The sequence below is a fragment of the Monopterus albus genome, unplaced genomic scaffold (genome assembly GCF_001952655.1).
Source record: "Monopterus albus unplaced genomic scaffold, M_albus_1.0 scaffold5.1, whole genome shotgun sequence".
Lineage (NCBI taxonomy): Eukaryota > Metazoa > Chordata > Actinopteri > Synbranchiformes > Synbranchidae > Monopterus > Monopterus albus.
In genome coordinates, this window is record NW_018127885.1 from 55,915 (window position 1) to 77,202 (window position 21,288).

The following is a 21,288-nucleotide window of genomic DNA, read 5'->3' on the forward strand; positions in this document are numbered from 1 at the left end:
TTATTAAGATATTATCGGTGTATTTATGGGTGGGATATGAATAATTTATTGTTTAACATTTGTTTTCTAATTATGTAAATGTGATTTGTGGTTAGAAGGAATGTAATAATTTGGTGGTTGCGGGAATTTAACCAGTGTAGTTGTTTAGTTAAATACTTGGGTTGTGTCAACCATAGTTTGGATTACCAGGGGTAGAACTAGATAAGTATTACTTCTTTCTACTCCCTTGCAAGCATGTAATGACTAAGGATCATCAAGAGAAATTTCTATCTTTGGTTGTATATGGTAATTGGTTTGGTTGTTTTGTGTTACATGTTGATTTTTTTTTCTCTGTTTTATTACATGCTTGGAATTAATTAATAAAAAAATAAAAAAAAAGGTATTGAAGCCTATATGGACATTTCTCATGAGTAACGGTTGTTGTGTTTGTCAGAATTTGTCAGGTTGTGGTGCTTGTTCTGCTTGACTTTCAATAGCAGACCAGCTGTGAATCAGGACCTACCCAATGTTTTCAATGAGATGTGGAGGCTGGACATGAATCTCATGAAGCAGGAGATGGACTACACAATCTCTGTTCAGGTAAGGAACATATTCACACAACACAACCAGTGATAATGAGAACAAAGAGAGATGAGAACACAACCACCTTCTCCCGTAAGTGCCTATGTAACAGACAGAAGTAGTTTCTGCATCCATTTGTACACTCCACTACAGTAAATGTGGTATATTTCTGAGCAGTCCACAGGCGTGACAGAGCAGGTTACAGCAAAGGAGCTGACTGAGACTAATCTCTTCCTGGATGTTGGATACAGAAGTCATGAATGTACATTTGACATGTTACAACTAGTTGCATCTAACAAGCCACATATGTTTTAACAGTTTAGTTACTTGTTTCTGTTAAACAGCACATTCATTTTTCACACCTGTTTATTTGCAGTCTACATGTCAGCTCCTGAGATCATGTAAAACCTACTGTATATTATTAGTTGTTTTGTTTCCTGTTTGCTGTTTTCACCCGTTTTGCGGTTTCGAGACCATAGAGGAACTTCAGTCTCTTCCAGCCTTAATGTGGCACTGAACATATACTTCAATGTGCTGGAGAGAAAAACATCTAAAACAGCTGTCTGCAGCTGTGGAATGCAGCATTGGCCTCAGTCCTCTCCCAAGAGGCTTACTGGAAAAAATGTGGCCATGCAGTTCTTGTTGTGTTTGGAAGAAAGGCATGTTAGTTAGATGGACCTGACAACTGTAACTGACATCAGGACAGAAGTTATATAGCACTTCTCCAAAGGACAGTTACAATGATGTTGAGGCTTGTGATGCCAAGTATTTAGCTACAATGGACAGTATATCAATAAATGGTTAGTTTTAATTTGTGAAAATTGTAATACAGTCTTATGCAAAAGTTTAGGCACCCCTTGATAAATAACAGATTTTGGTGATTTTTTATTTGAACAGATGTTAACACAGTTTCTCTTGGAAATGGAAAAAATGCACAATATTTTCAGCAAACAGTGATGCATAGTTACTTCTTATGCCATAAATTGAACAAAAATAAAAAATAAAAACATTATTATGGCATGGTGCAAAAGTTTGGGCACCCTAAGAGTTCCAGAGTCTCAAAGTCTCTCACAAGGTATCAGACCTTAATCAGCTCGTTAGATCTGATGCACAGCAACAGCTGTCATTGGTAAATGCCAATTTCAAAGCTGTACAAATACTTTGACTCTTCAAACCTTGTGCACACACTTGTGGACACCCAGCAACCATGGGTTCCTCTAAGCAGCTGTGTAAGACCCTGAAAATGAAAGTTATTGATGCCCACAATGCAGGAGAAGGCTACAAGAAGATAGCAAAGCGTTGTCAGCTTGCAGTTTCCACAGTAAGAAATGTAATTAAGAGATGGCAGATCAGGGGAACTGTGGAGGTCAAGATGAGATCTGGAAGACCAAGAAAACTCTCGGACAGAACTGCTCGTATGCTGGTCAGAAAGACAAATCAAAACCCCCATTTGACTGCAAAAAACCTGCAGGAAGATTTAGCAGACTCAGGAGTGGTGGTGCACCGTTCCACTGTGCAGCGATGCTTGCACAGACAAGGCCTTCATGGAAGAGTCAGCAGAAGAAAACCTTATCTGCGTCCCCATCATAAAATCCAACGTCTGAAGTATGCAACAGGACATCTACAGAAGCCCGATGCGTTTTGGAAACAAGTGCTGTGGACTGATGAAGTTAAAATAGAACTCTTTGGACACAATCAGCAAAGGCATGTTTGGAGAAAAAAAGGAGCAGCATTTCATGAAAAGAACACCTTGCCAACTATTAAGCATGGGGGTGGATCTATCATGCTCTGGGGTTGTGTTGCAGCCAGTGGCACAGGAAACATTGCACGGGTGGAGGGAAGAATGGATTCCACTAAATACCAGCAAATTCTGGAAGCAAACATCACACCATCTGTAAAAAAGCTGAAGCTGAAAAGAGGATGGCTTCTACAACAGGACAATGATCCTAAACATACCTCGAAATCCACTATGGAATACCTCAAGAGACGCAGGCTGAAGGTTTTGGAATGGCCATCACAGTCCCCTGATTTAAACATCATTGAAAATTTGTGGGTAGATCTTAAAAGAGCTGTGCATGCAAGACGACCAAAGAATATTACAGAACTAGAAGCCTTTTGCAAGGAAGAATGGGAGAAGATCCCAAGTACAAGAATTGAAAGACTTTTAGCTGGCTATGAAAAGCGTTTGCAAGCTGTGATATCTGCCAGAGGAGGTGTTACTAAGTACTGATTGAATCAGATCTGGGATTATTTGCTGGATGTACAACAGTAGTATTCTATCTAAATATTGCTTCAATATACTTTTAAATATTTTCTCAGTGAATACCTATTTCTCATACATGGAATTACATTTGTATACTAAAGAATAATGCCTCTGGCATGAGTGAAATATTGCTTCATGGTCTGAAAACAAATGTTTATACCTGCCATTAAAATATGTAAAGTTAAAGTAGAGTATTATAAATTTTTAAATTGTGTTGAGTCAGCTCAACAGAGCTAAATTGTCTTCTCTCATTTTGTTCACTTGATCAATTCTTTATTGTGAGAAAGGTTTGCACTGATGTGAATGTCACACTGTAAATATGGTTTCTCTACAGTGGGCTCATAAATACACAGTGAGCAAAGGACAGTAGAGCTCTGACCTGAGGCAGTTTAGGAGTCAGCTGAACCTGAGTTTCAAGTCTGCAGCCTAACTGCAACATAGTTTTCAAAGACACACATTCATTTCTAATGCAAGTTGACTTGTGTTCTGGTGGCAGAAGAAGTCGCAGCAAAGTCTAGACGATCAAACCAAACAATATCTGCATGGCCAGATATCACTGGAAATGAGAACTGATAAAATAATGTAATTGTATTCGGTTTAATTTTAACTGACCTGGACCTTTATAGCTACACTTGAAGTAGATTAGTTGAAACATCCTCATAATTTTGAAATACACAAGTAGAGTACTTCAAAATGATAGTTTATCATCCCTTAAACTGTATATTTTCACATACATGAGCTATATAACATAGATTCATACAAAGCAAAGCCTGTTGCAGCCCAGCACGTTCAGCATCGAACGAATTAACATAAGCGGACCTGATAATTTGGTTCCACCCGCACGGAAGCTTTACAGTGTAACACACTGAAGGACGCATGTTGCAGCGACTTCCGACGCCGTGTATCAACCTGTGCAGTCAGTGGTATCAACACAGACACTGTGATCATGTTTTAATGTATTTACAGTTGAATAGCCATGGGGGTGCTGGAAACAGAGTTTGGTGACATGACTCCTCAGGAGTTGGCGGCTCCTGTCAGCACTGTAGCGGTGAGTTTACAAGGAATAACGTTAAAGGTTTAGCGTTTCACTGCACGAGTGAAGAGACGCTAACGTGATGACCAGCAGCACAGAAACACATACAGCTTGAGAGACTGTGTCGAGAGCGTATGAGTCTAAACCACAGCTAAAATGATAGCGTGTTATTGTTTGGGTGTTGTTATTGGCAGAAAAGTGCAGCTTTTGTTTAAATGTTGCCGTTTCGCCTTAACTCATCTACAGCTGCACAGTACAAAGTCATTAAGAAAATTGATGCCAATGCTTCAGACCTAAGTAAAATAAAACCAACGTGTTGTTAATTTGTTTTGGGGTTGTTTTTCCTTCTCTTTGACAGGAAAAATGGAAGCTGCTGCCAGCTTTCCTGAAGGTAACTGAACATCCCTGCATCCACAGCTGCTGTGTATCCCAAACATTTTACTAACATTTGTCATGTACAGTGTATTGGGCTACATTTAGTAGCGTGTCAATGAAAAATTCAGCTTTTTTTCTAGTTGCTTTCTTGATCAACCAACCATCAGCATGATGTGCTGTACAGTTTACTTACCCATTTGTTTCTTTTACTTGCCCTTCAGTTTTTGACCTGTGTTTTACAGGTGAAAGGTCTGGTGAAGCAGCACATCGACTCCTTCAACTACTTCATCAATGTGGAGGTAAAACACGACCCAAACGTGTGGGTGTGTGTGTTACAGCTGTTGCAGTTTCATGTTGATCACAGTAGGAATGTCTTCTTTCACAGATAAAGAAAATAATGAAAGCAAATGAGAAAATCACAAGTGATGCTGATCCAATGTGGTACCTCAAGTAAGTCACATGAATCGTCCATGTCTGTTTTAACACCGACATAAATGTGTCAGCTTTTAGCTTCAGTGATACTCCCAAGTATTTAAACGTTTTCCTTCCAGATACCTCAATATCTACGTTGGCATGCCTGATGTGGAAGAAAGCTTCAACGTAACTAGACCAGTATCTCCTCATGAGGTGAGCTTAGTTTGTTATTAAGGAGAGAAGCAGATTTTACATTTAAATATGAGCTGTGGTTAGCATCAAAGTTAGGCTAACTGTAGTTGAACACCTTTTTCTTTTTTTTATTTGAAGGATTTATACTCACAGAAAATTAATTGCCAGTAATTTTGATAATTAAGCAAATATGCCAAACATTTGCTGGTTCCAGCTTGTAAAATATGAGAATCTGCTCTGTTTACATGATTGGAAGTCAAGCATTTTTGTGTTTAGACAGTTAATCAGACATAAAAAGCTATGTGAAGGCATCTGTATGGGTTGAAGGAATGTGTGATGTATATTTTGTACTTTAAAATAATTTTTAGCTTTAGCCCTAATAAGGATATTTGGCAAAAAAAGTCAACATGTTGCCTTTTTTAGATAATCTAGTACTGGAGGGCATCCACTGTCACTTTTTGTTTCCACAGTGTCGACTCAGAGACATGACCTACTCGGCGCCCATCACAGTGGACATAGAGTACACTCGCGGTAGTCAGAGAATCATCCGCAATGCACTGCCCATTGGAAGGTATGTTAAAACCTCATAGGCCAAAATCTTCAGGATCAAGCTGGATCTGACATCGTCTTCTCAGGTGTGCAGTGCAAGGCTGATATTTAAATGCATCGGTGAAGGGACAGTTCATAACGAGCTTAGAATCATTATAGAGTTCTTCACGTTTGCCTTCTTGTGTGTTAATTCACTGGGAACTTTTGACACTTGAAGGCCCAGGTAGCTGTAGTGATAAAACTGTGCAGCACAATTGGGTGCTGGTGGTCGCTCTGTGTTAACAGGATACAGTGGTCCTGAAGTGGCGGTGTAGTCTTTCATAAATGAGCAATCCTGGAGTTTGCAGAAGAAACAGAAACCCAGTGTTAGCCCATAAACAGGTGTAAAGTCTGTGTAAATGCCATTTCAGGTCTGGATGTGCCATTTACATGTGTTTAGCCTCCACTACAGCCCTCAATGTGGCGTAACCACCTCAGTCCATAGAAAGTGCAAGTTGTTGTTGCAGCGTTTCATTTTGAATATTAATGAACCATATGAATTTTTGGCAGCGCAGTGTGCCATTTGTTGAATGCAGGGGAAACCCTGTATCGCACTGAGTTCTTCCTCGTGTTTTTGTTAACGTCTAACTGTACTTTCCTCAGGATGCCCATCATGCTGCGAAGCTCAAACTGTGTTCTCACAGGAAAGACACCTATGGAGTTTTCAAAACTCAATGAATGTCCTCTGGATCCAGGTAAACAATCATGAACTGTCTTAAAACCGATTCAACTGATGGACATCAAAGCATGATATAAAATAAGAGCAACAGTGCAAGTAATGTGCTGGTGATCATTGTCATCATGATGTATCTCTTCACAGGTGGTTATTTCATTGTGAAAGGTCAAGAGAAAGTCATTCTGATCCAAGAGCAGCTGTCCAAGAATCGAATCATTGTAGAGCAGGACAGGAAGGGTGCCGTGGGAGCCTCAGTGACCAGGTGGTGTAACAATATCTCTGACTGTTTTATTTATTAAGATGAGCACAGCTTGTGTATAGCCATGCTGTGTGACCCTAGTGAAACACCAAGACTCCATATCAAACATGTCAACTGTGGTCACCAGGTCCAGCCTTTTTCTTCATTTCTCTTTATAAGGTATATTTGAATGTCAGAGTTGCCATTTGGAGTGTATGTAAGCAGTTGGTGTTTGTCGGTGTTGTACTTGCAAATATAACAAATTTGTTCAATGCATTTCCTTCCTCATAAAACATACTCGTATTCTAAATGTTTTTGTTTGACAAGAGTGCTGGTACCCACTCATTCTTAACACCAGAAAGTGACCCTTGTTGCATTTGTAAGAACAACTCTTCTAAAACTAACAGAGTTACTTTTCTTTAAATCAGTTCCCAGTTTTCCCATTGTTTTGTGAAAGTGTTCCAGTTCTTTGGTGTCTGCTCTGATTGTTTTTCTTCTTGTTTGTTTAATTCAGCTCCACTCATGAGAAGAAAAGTAGAACTAATATGATTGTCAAACAAGGCCGCTTCTACCTGAGACACAACACTCTGTCAGAGGATGCTCCCATTGCCATCATATTCAAGGTAAACTTGCGTCTAATGATGCTGGTGCTGACACGACCGAAGTGGACAGTAGGGGGTGCTATTAAATCACTAGATGAAGCTGTTGTGTTTGATTTTGTTGCTCCACTGGCTGAAGTGGAGGCTCTACAGTTAGTGAGCAGTTAGACGTCAGTCATTTCAGATTAATTTTTATGTGTCACCCTTAGCTCTTGATAAAAATGTCAGTTATCCAGCTGGCATCTTTAACTTCTTTCTCACTGAGGACATCTCCAAACGTGTCAACTTGTGAATGTCAAGAGATGGAGCTGAAGTCATTATCCACTGGACAAAGTTTGTGCGCCTTCTCTGTTTGCTGTGCACTTTTATATCCTGTGTTACTTCTTCCACTTCACTCCCTGTGTTTGGCAGCAGCTGTAGAAACAACCTCAGATCCAGTGTGGGACAGACGGATCAGTTCCCACAGCCTCACATTTCCATAAGCAAATGTCAGACATCCCTATGACTCCCAGTTCACTTATTACTCCCTCTACACACACTTCTTCTTGTCATGTCTCCTGGCACACCTCTTGCTCCAGCTGCAAAATGTCTTCTGTTTGTGCATTTCACCAACAAGGTCTTATTTGCTTACACAAATATTCACATTATTATTTTTTTTATTTTAGATCAGTCCACATATTCTGTCCCATCTTACTTTCTGTTGAGTTCACATCAAAGCTTACACTCAGTTTCCATCTCATCCACAAGGGTATGGGTGTAGAGAGCGACCAGGAGATAGTGCAGATGATCGGCACAGAGGAGCACGTCATGGCCAGCTTCGCCCCGAGCCTGGAGGAGTGTCAGAAAGCCCAGATCTTCACACAGACCCAGGTATCTGCCTTAACAACTGAAATCATCGTTACAAAATCAAAGGAATACTTCAGTGATTTAGACAAAGTCAGTTTGCTAGTCACAGTGAATTCTACTTAGTGGCAGGAGGAAGCTTTAATTCACTTTTTATTTAGATTAACAGAGACAACTTACAAATGATGTAGTCCCTTTTTTAGAGTCTATATTAAAGAATGAATAAAACTGGTAGAATAATGCAAAAACATATTGGTACATAAAAAAATAAAGACTAAAACAAGCACAAAAATTGAAGAGTGGATGATTAAAAACAAACTGATTTTAAAGACTGAGAAAATAACTGATGTTATCAAGGCTTCCTCAACCTGAACGTGTGAAGGTCAAAACACAGATGCTATTTATTTTGTTATAGGAAGTTTAGGATCCAGCATTTTTGGAACTTGATGGGCTAGATTGACACTTTGGGAAATGTGCTTATTTAGTTAGATGAAACAATTGATACCACTGTCATGTCTAAATATGTAACAGTAAATATGACACTACAACCAGCAGCCATTTAGCTTAACTTAAAGCATGGGGCATCAGCTAGTCTGGCTCTGTAACCATAGCACCTCTACTGCTTATTAACCGGAGTTTCAGCTGGTTCCTTTGGCAACCTCATAGTCACTGAAAGACTCAGGAAGGCACGTAATCCCATGTAACGCCACAGCTTGTGTTTTTACTCTTTGGTTTTTGTACCGAGTAAACAATCATGCTGTAGTGTATTATTGAACTTTAAAAGTACTGGCAGGCAGACTGTGTTACCTTGGACAGAACCAGACTAGTTGCTTCCCCTGGTTTCCAGAATTTTTGCTATACTAAGCTAAAGCCTTCATATTTAGTGTATAACCATGACAGTGGTCATCATATCTAACTCTCAGCAACAGAGTGAGTCAGTATATTTCCAAAATTATTAAGAATATAATAAAAAACAACTAGGAAAGTAACAGTATCACTGGGTGGAAATAGTTGTTGCAAATTAAAAGTCCTGGATTCAAAATGTTAAGTAAAAGTACAAAGGTGTTCACCTAAAAATACACTTAAAGTACCAGATGTAAAAGTACTTATCATGCATGGCACATTTTGCATGAATGTTTATCATATTATTTGATTATAATTATTGATGCACTGTTGTTTTCATCACTTTAACATTGCAGCTGGTTACGGTGGAGCTAATTAAGATACTTTATATACTTATAATCTGAATTACTGTCTGGTAACTCCTGAATTTCCCACTACTGGTCAATAAAGTCTTATGATTATGCTGTATTTTGTTTGGTTAAATGGATTCTGAAAAGCAACTAAAGTTACCAAATAGGTGTATTGAGTAAAAAGTGCAGTATTTGCCTCTGAAATGTAGTGAAGTCAAAGTATGAAGAGGCAGAGAATCAAAGTACTCGAGTAACTTGTACTAAACTCAAACTTGTACTTAAGTACAGTACTTGAGTAAATGTACCTACTTATTTTCCACCATTGGAATCTGGTGTATATACAGTCCCTCTGGTATGCATTACATGAGACTGAACACCTGTTTAAAACCAAAATTCCAAAAGTTAATTCAGTCAATTTCTAAATCACAACTTGTTCTGAATTATTAATCTGGACAAGAGACATTAGTGGAATTATAACATGAGAAGATTTACAGTACGATACAACTGAAAGTCAATAAACAACTATGTTGAATTATCAGCCACTCGTAAATATGTGCCCATTAACTTTTGTCTGAAGAGCAGGATGTTGTTCAGACACAGCAACAAGCGACGGCCTCTGTTGACAGAAGATATTTTCTTTGTCTCTCTGTGATCAGACGACTAAGGTTTGGTTTTACCGGCAAGTTAAGTCGTGCTTTTCATGGGTTTTTCAGGAGGCCTGCATGTTTTCTTTGACAGCTACAGATGAATGCAATCAGCCAATTTGTTTTTCATAAAGATTATGTTGTTAGAGGAACCACTGATGCATTGATGAGGCCATATTTGCCTCCTAGCAACCGGTCGCCGCGGCTCTCATGTTCCTCTCTCTGCCAGCTTCCGCGATGTCTTTTCATGGTATTCATTGGGTCATTGTATTGTGCACAATGAGGTCTAAATCTATATAATTAAAGGCGGATAAGGCTTAAAAACATTATCAGATTATGCCTAAACTAAATTTGTCACTTTTTCCTAGTGATGTAAACTTAAGACATACGAAGATGAAGATGCATGATTGAATCCTGTAATATATATGTGTATTTGTTATGTTGTTTTTACACTGGTACCCTTTGAGTATTTATATATTTGATACATTATGGAGGGCAGGGTGGGAGGTATTGCAGAAAGTCTCCACCCATGGTTCTGTAGAAGCTCCAGAGGCACACTGACTCAGGTGTTTGAGGTGTATGTGGGCGGGCGGATGTGTGTGCACTCTGTGATTCCCTTGACCACAGTTGATTATCACATTGTTTTTTTACTGTTGGTCTGGACCTGGTAGCGAACCTTAATACCTGTAGCACTGAATATAAAACCTGTCAAGTATCAAAAGCTGAGGTGCTTCCTTCAGTCTAAAACTGTAGCTTTGCAGAGTGTCCTCCACCCTCTCTCTCTCTCTCTCTCTCTCTCTCTCTCTCTCTCTCTCCCTCCCCTCAGTATCTGTCACCTTTTCACTTTCAGCTGTCAAATAAAGGTGAAATGCCCCCGGCAGCGTTGTAACATATGTGCATCAAATGCCTGATCAAAGTAAAAGACATGTTTACTAAGTTTTTGCTAAAATATTTCGCAATCTAAATCAGGACATTTCTTGCTTCATTTTATAAAACTGATACATTGAATTTTTTTTCTTTTCCTCTTGTGACGATAACTTCCTGAGGATCACTGATCACCCCACATCGTTTCCTCTCCTTAGTGTTTAATTATTGCATTAATTATTTTACTATTGTTACTTAGTCACCGATTGATTTAGTTCAGCTTCTTGTCAATGTTTTCTACCAAGGAAGTTGGATTAGATGGGTGAATGGGGTTATACATTTGGTTTTTGAAAACTGAAATATTTTAAGTAATGTAAAACATTATTTACATTCCTTAAGCTAAAGAATCACGCATATGCTTTTGGCAGCTTATTGTACACTAATACTGAAGCTGATCACAGTACTCTCCTGTTGACTGCGCCCTGGCGTTTGCTGTATCTGCTGCTTTTTGTCTCAGGCTCTGCGCTACCTCGGGAATAAAGTGCGGAGACAGCGTATGTGGGGAGGCCCCAAGAAGACCAAGATGGAGGAGGCCAGGGAGCTGTTGGCATCTCTTATCCTCACACATGTGCCTGTATGTTAACACACATACAAGAATCATGGATCATACCTGATGTGTTTGACATATTCAACCCATCCATCCATCTATTATCTATACTGCTTATTCTGCTAAGGGTCGCAGGTCGGCAGGAGCCAAAACCAGCTGACACTGGGCGAGAGGCGGAGTCCACCCTGGACAGGTCGTCGACATATTCTAATCATTTTGTATTCTGTCTGTAGGTCAAAGAGTTTAACTTTCGAGCTAAGTGTATTTACCTGGCTGTGATGGTGAGAAGAGTGATCTTAGCTCAGGGAGGCAACAAGGTGGATGACAGAGATTATTATGGCAACAAACGTCTTGAGCTGGCCGGACAGGTAAGCCTCTAAGCACCTGTCTTCCATGTGGTCTCATTTACTGCTTGTACAATACCTTATTCAATCCTTATTATATTTCCTTATTTAAGCTTCTTATATTTCATATTACAAGACCAATAAAATCAGGCCCTTGGTAAGTTCACTTTATTTTGTTAGCTAGACTGTAAACGAGACAGGGTTCAGTTTTGATTTTAAAGGAGCCCTATTGAACCGGGTGTTTATTTCATTTATTTTTGTGTCACTGAAAGGTGTTTACTATGTTTTCTTTGCTCATAGAGCCACTAGAACACAAAATGCTTGATTAATGAGACACATATAGAAAAGTACTAATAACGCCTACATGCCTCAGAGTGAATGGATCACAGCACTGGGCCAGAGGATAGCGCCTGCTCCAGCCCTGATCTCTCACCTGCATCTTTGTTCCTGCGTCCTTCTTTTAATAAGACTCTCATTATTTTCTGCCAGCTTTGTTTTTTCTGTTTTGTTTTTGTCGACACCCCCCGTATTTCAGCCTGGCTTTGTCAGGAGAAAGATATGCGGTGGCACCAAAATCCCGAAGCTGTGGAAGCATAGGGATTTTTCAGCACCGTGACAATAGAATTGCTGCCTTGACTGGAGCGATTGAGCTAATCCGCAGGCCCGGCTCTGATAATGTAATTACTGCTGTCTTAAGGCCTTTAATTCCCCGTCACCACCCCCCACCCCCCAACCTGCTCTGTATAAGGGCAGGAGATGGGAGGAGGGGTAGCACAGAGCCCTCTTTCAATAGGGGGCTTACACACTAACAACACCAGCAATCTCCTCACTCTCCAATTATGGTTTCCTGACATTCAACTAATTGGCCTGGCTGCGTTAACGGAAGCTTAATTTCTTTATTAATTTTGAGCAGCGCTGCCTGTTTGTTTTGGTGTATGCTAATGTACAGCATGGGTGGGGGTTGTGAGAGAGGTTGCATCCTGTAGGCTTTGCTGAGGAGGATGGGGACCTGGGACAGAGGCCAGGTCAGGCTTATCAGTCAGCTGGCACATCTGGTTATTAAATCTGGCTGTAAACGCACCTCAGTGCTGATTAGAGACATGAAGAGGTGCAGCATGCCAGGAGATCGGAGAATGAGACTGTGTGATTATGATGATGATGATGATGATGATGATCTCTAAAACAATTGTTGTTTTCAAGGTGTTGAGTCTGGAGACTTGGCATATGAAGAACATCTACCAGAAACATTTTAGTGACCATATTCTCTGTCTGTCTTTGTTAGCTACTGTCTCTGCTGTTTGAAGATCTTTTCAAGAAGTTTAACTCTGAACTGAAGAAAATTGCAGACCAGATCATCCCTAAGCAGAGAGCAGCTCAGTTTGACGTGGTCAAGCACATGCGGCAGGATCAGATCACCAACGGCATGGTCAATGCCATATCCACGGTGAGTGTGTGCAAGTCAAAGACCACAAATATGAAGAAAGAACTTATTATAAAGGGCACACCTTACCCTGGAGAAGCTAGGTTCAAAGCCATGTGCCAGTCAAAGTCTGGCCCATCTGCCACATCTGTCCTTCAGCTCTGGTTTTGTGAACAGTGTTGGCAGGTACAATTCACACTTTCTGGCAAGTAATTAAATCTTTATTTAATTACTTTTTATGCCTCCGCACCGGCGATAGCCACGGGTTTTTGGGTTGTCCATCCTAACATACAGTCCGTTCTTTTGAACGCGACATCTCCGGAATGTCTTGAGGGAATTTCTTCAAATTTGGCACGTGTCCACTTTTAAAATCCTTGGTGGCGTTGAAGAGGGCACGTATGGCATCTGGACCATGCATGACACCTGCAATGTTTTTGCAAGCGGGGAGGATTTGTCTCTGCTGCTGTGTGAGGTTTCATCTACTGTGCGACAAGCTCCGCTAGCATATTACTTGCCTCAATCACCTTATCAGACAATTTCACGCAGTCCCACAAACAGTCTTGCTGCCTCTGGTGCAGATTTCGTGCTCTTAAGCCATGTTTCTCTCAATGTAGAAGAGATGCTTGGTTTCCAAATGCCACTTTAGCTTGATTGCCACCACATTAGCATTAGCTAACTTCTCCCGACAGATGATGCGCTCAGGCTGAGGACTGCTGACATTCGCAGTCAAGGTGAAGCCATAAAACAAGTAGCTTTCATGATACTGTCTCCTGGCAGTTTTTTCTCCTTTCTTGAGGTGATTCTTTTAGGCTATAGGATTGATCTCTAAAGTGGGAAATGAGTGCATATAAAGAACTGATATAGCAAATTAAAAATTAATTAACCTTTGTATTGTTATATACTGCAGCACTAATGTATGGTTGTCACAAAATCCCACAGCACACAATTTGGGAGCCACTGATGTATAGTATCAACAATTGTCTAAAGTTAAGGTTTATTTGCTTGGCTATTTCAGTCATTTTTGGCCATATGCCATTGCCATCCCCAACTAAAGAAAGCTCTAAAGGTAGCTAAGTAAGGGATCTTTGCATTTATATTATTTAGCATAGTTTATGTCCAAGTTCAGGGAGATGCATCCTTCAAAGGCTGCATTTGAAGACTGATTGCGTCCAAAATGGCAACAAGGCTATTCCATTTCAAAGGCTCCTCCAACGTGCCCAAGAAATGCATCCTTTTTTTTGCCGCGCAATGAAGGCTTCAACTGGTGGATCCTTTGCAGCCCACCCTATCTCAAGATTGTGCGCAGGCAGAGAGCAGCAGCAATGTGTCATAATGCAGTGGTAAGGACAGGAACGGTTGGTAATGTAAAAAACGAAATCCTAGATAGACCAGACAGTTTCATTCTGGTTTGGCCGGTCTACTCCGGCTACCTAGGCCACACCTTGGTAGACTGTGTCCTTCGAAGTCCCTGAATTGAGACACAGCTTATACAATGAACCTCCTCCTGTAATCAGTGTATATTTTAAGACCTAAATGCTCCAGAGTGAATCCACACTTTTTGAATTTTTTTCTTGCTTTTTTTTTTTGTGCATAGGGCAACTGGTCTCTGAAGAGATTCAAGATGGACCGTCAGGGCGTCACCCAGGTCTTGTCTCGTCTCTCCTATATTTCAGCCCTTGGCATGATGACCAGGATCTCCTCCCAGTTTGAGAAGACGAGGAAGGTCAGCGGACCGCGCTCCCTTCAGCCATCCCAGTGGGGCATGCTGTGTCCGTCTGACACTCCTGAGGGGGAGGTGAGTGATCTGCAGCAGCCACACCTGCTGACCCTGTTAGCAAACAGTTCTCCACATTGAATACCAAAGTATTTTTAAAACGGAGCCCAAAGCCTATAATTCATGGTGCTCTAACAAAAAGTGAGTGAATTTCAACAAGAATGAATGTTTTGCAGCTATGAGTCATGCTGTGCTTTGTTAAATAAATTTTTTTTAACAGCTTCACATGTTGGACTGTAGTCTGGGTTTATGACCCATCACATAAAAATCAGTCAAGCTTATACATCTAGCATACTTGAGCATGTGCACATGTGCATGTGTGTAAATGTTAACCCTTAATGGCATCCAAATTCTAGGAAAAGTTGACTGTGCAAATCCTGGTCTGCAGCCAGGTCCCTCTCCAGTATTTTAGTGTCGTGTTTAGCAATATTCAGAGTAAATGAACAGAAACAGGCTTTTAAACACATACACGTGGTGGATATCATCGCTGTGGTTCTCTAGGCTTGTGGTCTGGTGAAGAACTTGGCTCTGATGACCCACATCACCACCGACATGGAGGATGGTCCAATCGTCAAACTGGCCTTCAACCTTGGCGTTGAAGACGTCAACCTGCTGTGTGGAGAGGAGCTCTCCTACCCGAGCGTCTTCCTCGTCTTCCTCAATGGTAAAACTCCTCCACACCAGTGGAGCCTAATGAATAAATAAATAAACAGAGAGAGACTTAAGACCAGATGCCTTTGCTTTAGATCACTTAAAAAGAAAGCCTAATCCACCCAGTTTTGAATACATTACTTATGAACATGAAGGGGAAAAAAAAAATTCTATTTGGTTTACAGAGGGCACATTTGTGTTATGCAGGGAGGCTGATAAGTCATTAATTTCATGGCAGCAGTAGGTATTATTCCTGAGTCAGAACTTGGCCCCTTAATTACCGTATATGTTTGTCTCACCGCTGATAACTGTCAAATTATATTAGCTGCCATAGCATTTAATTAGCTGGTAGCAGCAGGTGTCAAAGCCCTCAGTGTGTTCGCCGCACATGTGCCCTCACACAGTCTCGCCTCTGTTCTCCAGTCGTTTGTCTGTCAGACCTGATATGAACCAAACCCCTGCAGGCAGTTTGAGCTCTGCTTTCCCCAGCTGTAGAGGTTCAGAGTACCCTACTGTACATGCATGCTGTTTGTGGATGGGAGTGTTTGAGAATTTAAACCACAGCTTCAATCTGCACACTGTTTAATTATCCTGTAGTAATTTTAATTTTCTGCTGCAACTTTTTGATCCATCTGTTCTTAAGATTAGATCTGAAGAAATTAGTTGAACAGTGAATCCGACCAAAATGAATCGGTTCATATTTTCATTACTGGTTAATCATTTTGTAATCTTTTTCAAGCAAAAACAATTGCTAAATATTTTCTGGTCCTAGTTTCTCAAATGTCAAATTGAGAAAATAATGAACACACTGTTTATACAGATATTTAGTTGTAACTCTACATTAGACAAACTGGGGAACACAAGCAGGAAATAAACAGATCTGCCAGATATTTAAAAAAGAAATGATTATCTGTTTGTTCATTTGCACATATTATGACAAAATCCGTCTTCTCATCTAACACTTGATTAGAAAGCAAATATAAAGCAGGATGTTGGATTTTTTTTTTTTCCCTTTAATCAAAGCTGAATCATTTTAAAAATGGTTAACGTTGTATAGGACCATCTTACCTGCTGGTTACAGAGTATATCTTCATGCAATACTGATGCCTGTTTACATTTAAAGGTGATAGTTGACAACAGCATTTCAGTGTTTCCCTAGTTTTATAAATATGTGCATTGATGCTGTCTGTATATTTCTGTCCACCCACCTGTCTGTGTTACCCCCACAGGTAATATTCTCGGTGTGATTCGAGATCATCATAAGCTGGTCAACACCTTCAGGTTGATGCGTAGGGCGGGATTCATCAACGAATTTGTGTCCATCTCCACCAACCTGACTGACCGCTGCGTCTACATCTCATCTGATGGAGGACGTCTCTGCAGGTGAGGAAGTTTGGAAGATGTTAGACCTCTTAAGATATAGCTAAGAAATTAAAAAGCATACATATAAGTGTTATTGTTAAGCAATAAGCAGAATACTCCGTAATTGATAATTAGAAACCCTCCCTAATACAGCTGGGTCTTTGTACAATGCATTTCAATTTGTGTGCACAGGAAGATAAATGGTTTTCTTTTGTGGTTCAGACTTTCAAAGTTCTGTAAATTATAAGACTTAGCTATGTGGTTGTAATAACAATAGGGTGAAAAGTTTGACAGTATTCCGCTTTGATCTGTGGTGTTGTTTCCCTCAGGCCGTACATCATAGTGAAGAAAGGACAGCCGATGGTGAAAAAGAGACACATCGAGGATCTGTCACAGGGCTACAGGTGGGGCTGGAGCATACATTTGTTTGAAGATAACAGGGTATATTAAAAGAGCAGACTGTCCATTTCTGAAATGTGTTTTTGTTTGACTGCAGAACCTTTGAGGATTTCCTGCATGAGGGCCTGGTGGAGTACCTGGATGTCAATGAGGAGAATGACTGTCAGATCGCTCTTTATGAACACATGGTTAACAAGTGAGTGGCACGTGATTCAGCTGAAATAAAAAAAAATAAATAGGCAAAGACCTTTGTGGTTTGTTTATGTCCATCAAGACGCTGGTTTACCGCCTCTTTTATTTGTTTCTCTTGGTTTCTGTAGAGACACCACACACTTGGAGATTGAGCCCTTCACGCTGCTCGGGGTGTGTGCCGGCCTCATTCCCTACCCTCACCACAACCAGTCACCCAGAAACACATACCAATGTGCTATGGGCAAGCAGGCCATGGGTAAGACAGCCGAGCAGGTAGCTTCACTCACCGAGCGAGTCGTTAAAAGTATGAAGATCTCAAATCCATTCTCAAACATCCTCCACACGGCTTCGGTGTTTACGTTTGTGCATGCGCACACAGATACAGATACTTACAGTATTTAAAACTTACACAAACACTGTTCTTAAGCCTCCTAAATCTGCTGGTTCAGAGTTTAGAGTTTTATTTGCACAAGTTAAAATCATTCAGAAAGACATTAGAATAACAAATGGTATAGACACAAGAAGCCCACCAGGTCACCTCCCCCTAAACTCTGCTCCTGCTCTACTTCTTGTCAGAATACATTTGTATGTGTGATTAAGTGTTTTTGCTATGTGTGTGTCAGTGTGTGTATGTGCATGGACATCAAACATGCGGCGCTTGCGTAGGTTCTCTATTGTGTTGTGTGTGTGCGGAGGCCTTTTCCCTGCCAGTCACCCAGAGTGTCATTAGCAATTCATTGTGTCTGCTCTGGCTGTGCTCAGGAGGTCAGTGTGCTCAGCTGCGAAAGACTACAGAGTGTGCACCCGCAGCTCCTTGGTAACCAAAACTTCCCCAAACGGCCCTGCTAACATTCGTAAGAACCTCCGTCACCCCCACCCCAGCGCTTTACCTCCGTCCGTCCCTTCCTCCCCTCCCCACATCTTTACAAAAACACAGACTGGAACTATATTTGGCCCAATACCCTCTGCCTTGTCTGTTTTGTGTGAACAGCCCTATACATGTGCAAATCTGGTTGTGTGGCCCGGGCTTATTATCACAGACTCTGTGCTTGTGGCCTGATTGTGAAGTAATAGCATCTGACAAATTTCAAGGCTTCCAGGGAGGCCAGGCTTTATGCCATAACTTGCCCCGGTGCTTCAGTGCACCACCCTGAGGTGATGATAACCAGGCCCAGTTCTGAATGTCATTGAGTTATAGTGATGTTTTATCCAAATATCGTGTGAGCCATATTTATCTACTCTCCATCAGTAAATCCCAATTCCCTTATCTTTTCATTCTTCGATTGACCCAGAAGTTGTTCTGGTCTGCCATGATGACATTCCAAAGCTCTTATTTCTGCTCTGAGGAGTGAGGAGGCTGTCTGGAGGAGCTGTAACCAAGGTGCACGAGTGTGTCCTTCGTGGAAGTCTGTTACAGATTAACACTCCCCTTTATTAGAAATCCGTTCGTGATTGGATGCCTCACATTAAGGATCAGAGGAAAGGATGTCTGATGTCAATTAAAACGTGTTTCCTTGGTTCCTCTCTCTTCACAGTTTCTCCTTGCATCTTTTCCTTGCATCTCACATGGGCGGGACTAAGACACAAGGAAAAGATGCAAGTGAGGGGAACTTGGATGCAGTAAGGAGAACTAGGATTCACCTTTTGTCTCCTCTCTCCAGGTACTATCGGCTACAACCAGAGGAACCGTATTGACACTCTGATGTACCTGCTGGCGTATCCTCAGAGGCCCATGGTCAAAACAAAAACCATCGAGCTGATCGACTTTGAGAAACTGCCTGCTGGTCAGAATGCCACTGTGGCCGTGATGAGCTATAGTGGCTATGACATTGAGGACGCCCTGGTCCTCAACAAAGCTTCACTAGACAGAGGTGAGAGCTGTTGATACAGTGACACAAAAATGACACAAAGCAATTTGTCAGACACATTTTTATTAGTGTCATTAGTTTTGATTCTTTTTAAAATTCATTTTGAAGAAAACAAAAGACTTCTGTGGCAGGTAATTTGCAGATCGACAACCAGTTCAAGCATCATGTTTCTCTCCAGGATTTGGTCGGTGCCTTGTCTATAAAAACACCAAGTGCATACTGCGGCGTTACACCAACCAGACCTTTGACAAAGTGATGGGGCCCATGCTGGATGCTGCCACAAGAAAGCCCGTCTGGAAGCACAGCATCCTGGATGCTGATGGCATTTGCTCCCCTGGTGAGTACCAGCGAGACCGGTGGAGACCCAGCATGCTTTTCTGCTCCTCACCTAAAGTGCTTCAGTATATGTGATTGATCATATACAGTACACGAGATTCATCTATAACTTATAGAGTAGCTTAAGGGAGGATTTGACAGGCAGTTTTTACAGGTAAGTTTACTTTGCTGGCATTGTTTTTCAGATGTTCAGTGCTACATGAAATATTATATCTTTACTTATTCATTGCGACATACAGGGCTGGGACCGAGTGGATCAACATTTAACCACGCAGCCTGGATAGCTATACTGTTGCACCTTTGTTATGTCCTTTTTCTTGATTAGCAACTGGTGTGTACTTCCACAATAAAATTAATAGAAATGTTGCTGATAGGATCTGCACACTGTCCAGAAAATACTGCTGTTACATCTTCATCGGTGTCTCCAAGTGGATCAATCGATAAACCAAAGGCTGATGATTTGATGAGTTGGATTCTGTTCACACCAGTGTTGATTTATTTTGTTTTTCAGGAAGATTTGCAAGTTGGGTGAAGCTGCCTCATGAACATCGCATCTAAAATAGCATATACTTTCCTTTAGTGTGTGTGTGTGTGTGTGTGTGTGTGTGTGTGTGTGTGTGGGAGTGCCATCCCAACACTGTGATCTACTGTCTTGTGTGTGGTGCAGGTGAGAAAGTGGAAAACAAGCAGGTGTTGGTGAACAAGTCCATGCCAACTGTCACCCAGACACCACTGGAGGGCAGTGCCCAGCCAGGCCAGCCCCAGTACAGGGACGTGCCCATCTCGTGAGTGCGCATCAGATCCCAGCACCACACCCACCCACCCTAACATGCCACCTCACGGTGGACGCACCTGTTCAGGTTTCTGTCTGTGGATTTAAAACACGACACATAACTTTGACTATCCAAAATTATTTTGGTTATTGTCCTTTTGCAGTTACAAGGGTTCAACAGACTCCTACATTGAGAAGGTCATGATCTCGTCCAATGCTGAAGATGCTTTCCTCATCAAGATCCTCCTGAGGCAGACCAGGCGACCAGAGATCGGAGACAAGTTCAGCAGTCGTCACGGGCAGAAAGGTGCCAACCTCAGCACTGTCGCACAGCGATTCGCATGTTGAGCTCAGTCCTGAATATTACATGATTTTTCACCACGTCAAGAACAAAAATAACCTGTTGTAAATGACCGGCTAAAAGAAAAACTGGGTTGTCTCTTCGTCAGAGCATTTGTTGAGTCAAGTCCCAGTGGCTGTTGCTCTGTCACAGCCCCCCGTCCTCATCTTTCATGAGCTCTTTTCAATTAATTGGCTTTTTGTCCTGTGCCAGACTATGCAAATTTATTACACCCCAGCAGTATTCTGCTGCTACTGGGGGAAAAAAGTGTTTACAACCTTCATTGTTTTGCAGCACCTCCCCTATAGAGGGATTGTATGATGTTTTAATCAAAAAGCTAACTGGCGCCATGCATAATTTACTCTTCATTAACGTGGTGGCCACTGGGCGGTCAGCTCAGGATGGGACAATGTCTTCTGTCTCAGATAGTGATGAAGAGAGAGGGGTCGCAAGGGGGTTAGCTGGAGGGGACCTGGGTGGAAAGGCCCAGATGTGCAGTCACGTTGAGGCATCCATAGCTACTTTAAAAGAGAGCTTGTCAAACCTGCAGTTTTCCTCCAGTGGCACTGTTTTATGTAGAAATAACCACATTTTTTGTTTGACAGTTATTTTAAATAGAATCAAAAACTGAATCCTAATTCAAGGATTTGTTATTTATTTGAAGTGAATTTGGCTGCAGCTACTCATGACTAGTCTCATAAGTCCTGGTCAGCAGAGCAGAATAAGTTAATTATTTACCG

General features: G+C 41.3%; 1 protein-coding gene across 1 annotated transcript in view; it reads left to right on the forward strand.

Annotated features, from left to right (window-relative positions):
• Positions 1–3,662: 3,662 nt before the first annotated feature.
• Positions 3,663–21,288, forward strand: part of polr3b (polymerase (RNA) III (DNA directed) polypeptide B) — a 22,518-nt gene continuing 4,892 nt past the window's right edge. Inside the window, exons 1-23 of the mRNA XM_020613501.1 lie at positions 3,663–3,872; positions 4,216–4,248; positions 4,475–4,531; positions 4,618–4,682; positions 4,784–4,859; positions 5,309–5,409; positions 6,030–6,121; positions 6,247–6,364; positions 6,855–6,963; positions 7,687–7,809; positions 11,001–11,117; positions 11,324–11,458; positions 12,717–12,878; positions 14,449–14,649; positions 15,130–15,292; positions 16,509–16,662; positions 16,971–17,045; positions 17,138–17,236; positions 17,361–17,488; positions 18,894–19,103; positions 19,279–19,437; positions 20,104–20,221; positions 20,373–20,515. Of these exons, the coding sequence (XP_020469157.1) occupies positions 3,801–3,872; positions 4,216–4,248; positions 4,475–4,531; positions 4,618–4,682; positions 4,784–4,859; positions 5,309–5,409; positions 6,030–6,121; positions 6,247–6,364; positions 6,855–6,963; positions 7,687–7,809; positions 11,001–11,117; positions 11,324–11,458; positions 12,717–12,878; positions 14,449–14,649; positions 15,130–15,292; positions 16,509–16,662; positions 16,971–17,045; positions 17,138–17,236; positions 17,361–17,488; positions 18,894–19,103; positions 19,279–19,437; positions 20,104–20,221; positions 20,373–20,515 (2,710 nt within the window). The 5' untranslated portion in view covers positions 3,663–3,800. The remainder of the gene's footprint in view (positions 3,873–4,215; positions 4,249–4,474; positions 4,532–4,617; positions 4,683–4,783; positions 4,860–5,308; positions 5,410–6,029; positions 6,122–6,246; positions 6,365–6,854; positions 6,964–7,686; positions 7,810–11,000; positions 11,118–11,323; positions 11,459–12,716; positions 12,879–14,448; positions 14,650–15,129; positions 15,293–16,508; positions 16,663–16,970; positions 17,046–17,137; positions 17,237–17,360; positions 17,489–18,893; positions 19,104–19,278; positions 19,438–20,103; positions 20,222–20,372; positions 20,516–21,288) is intronic.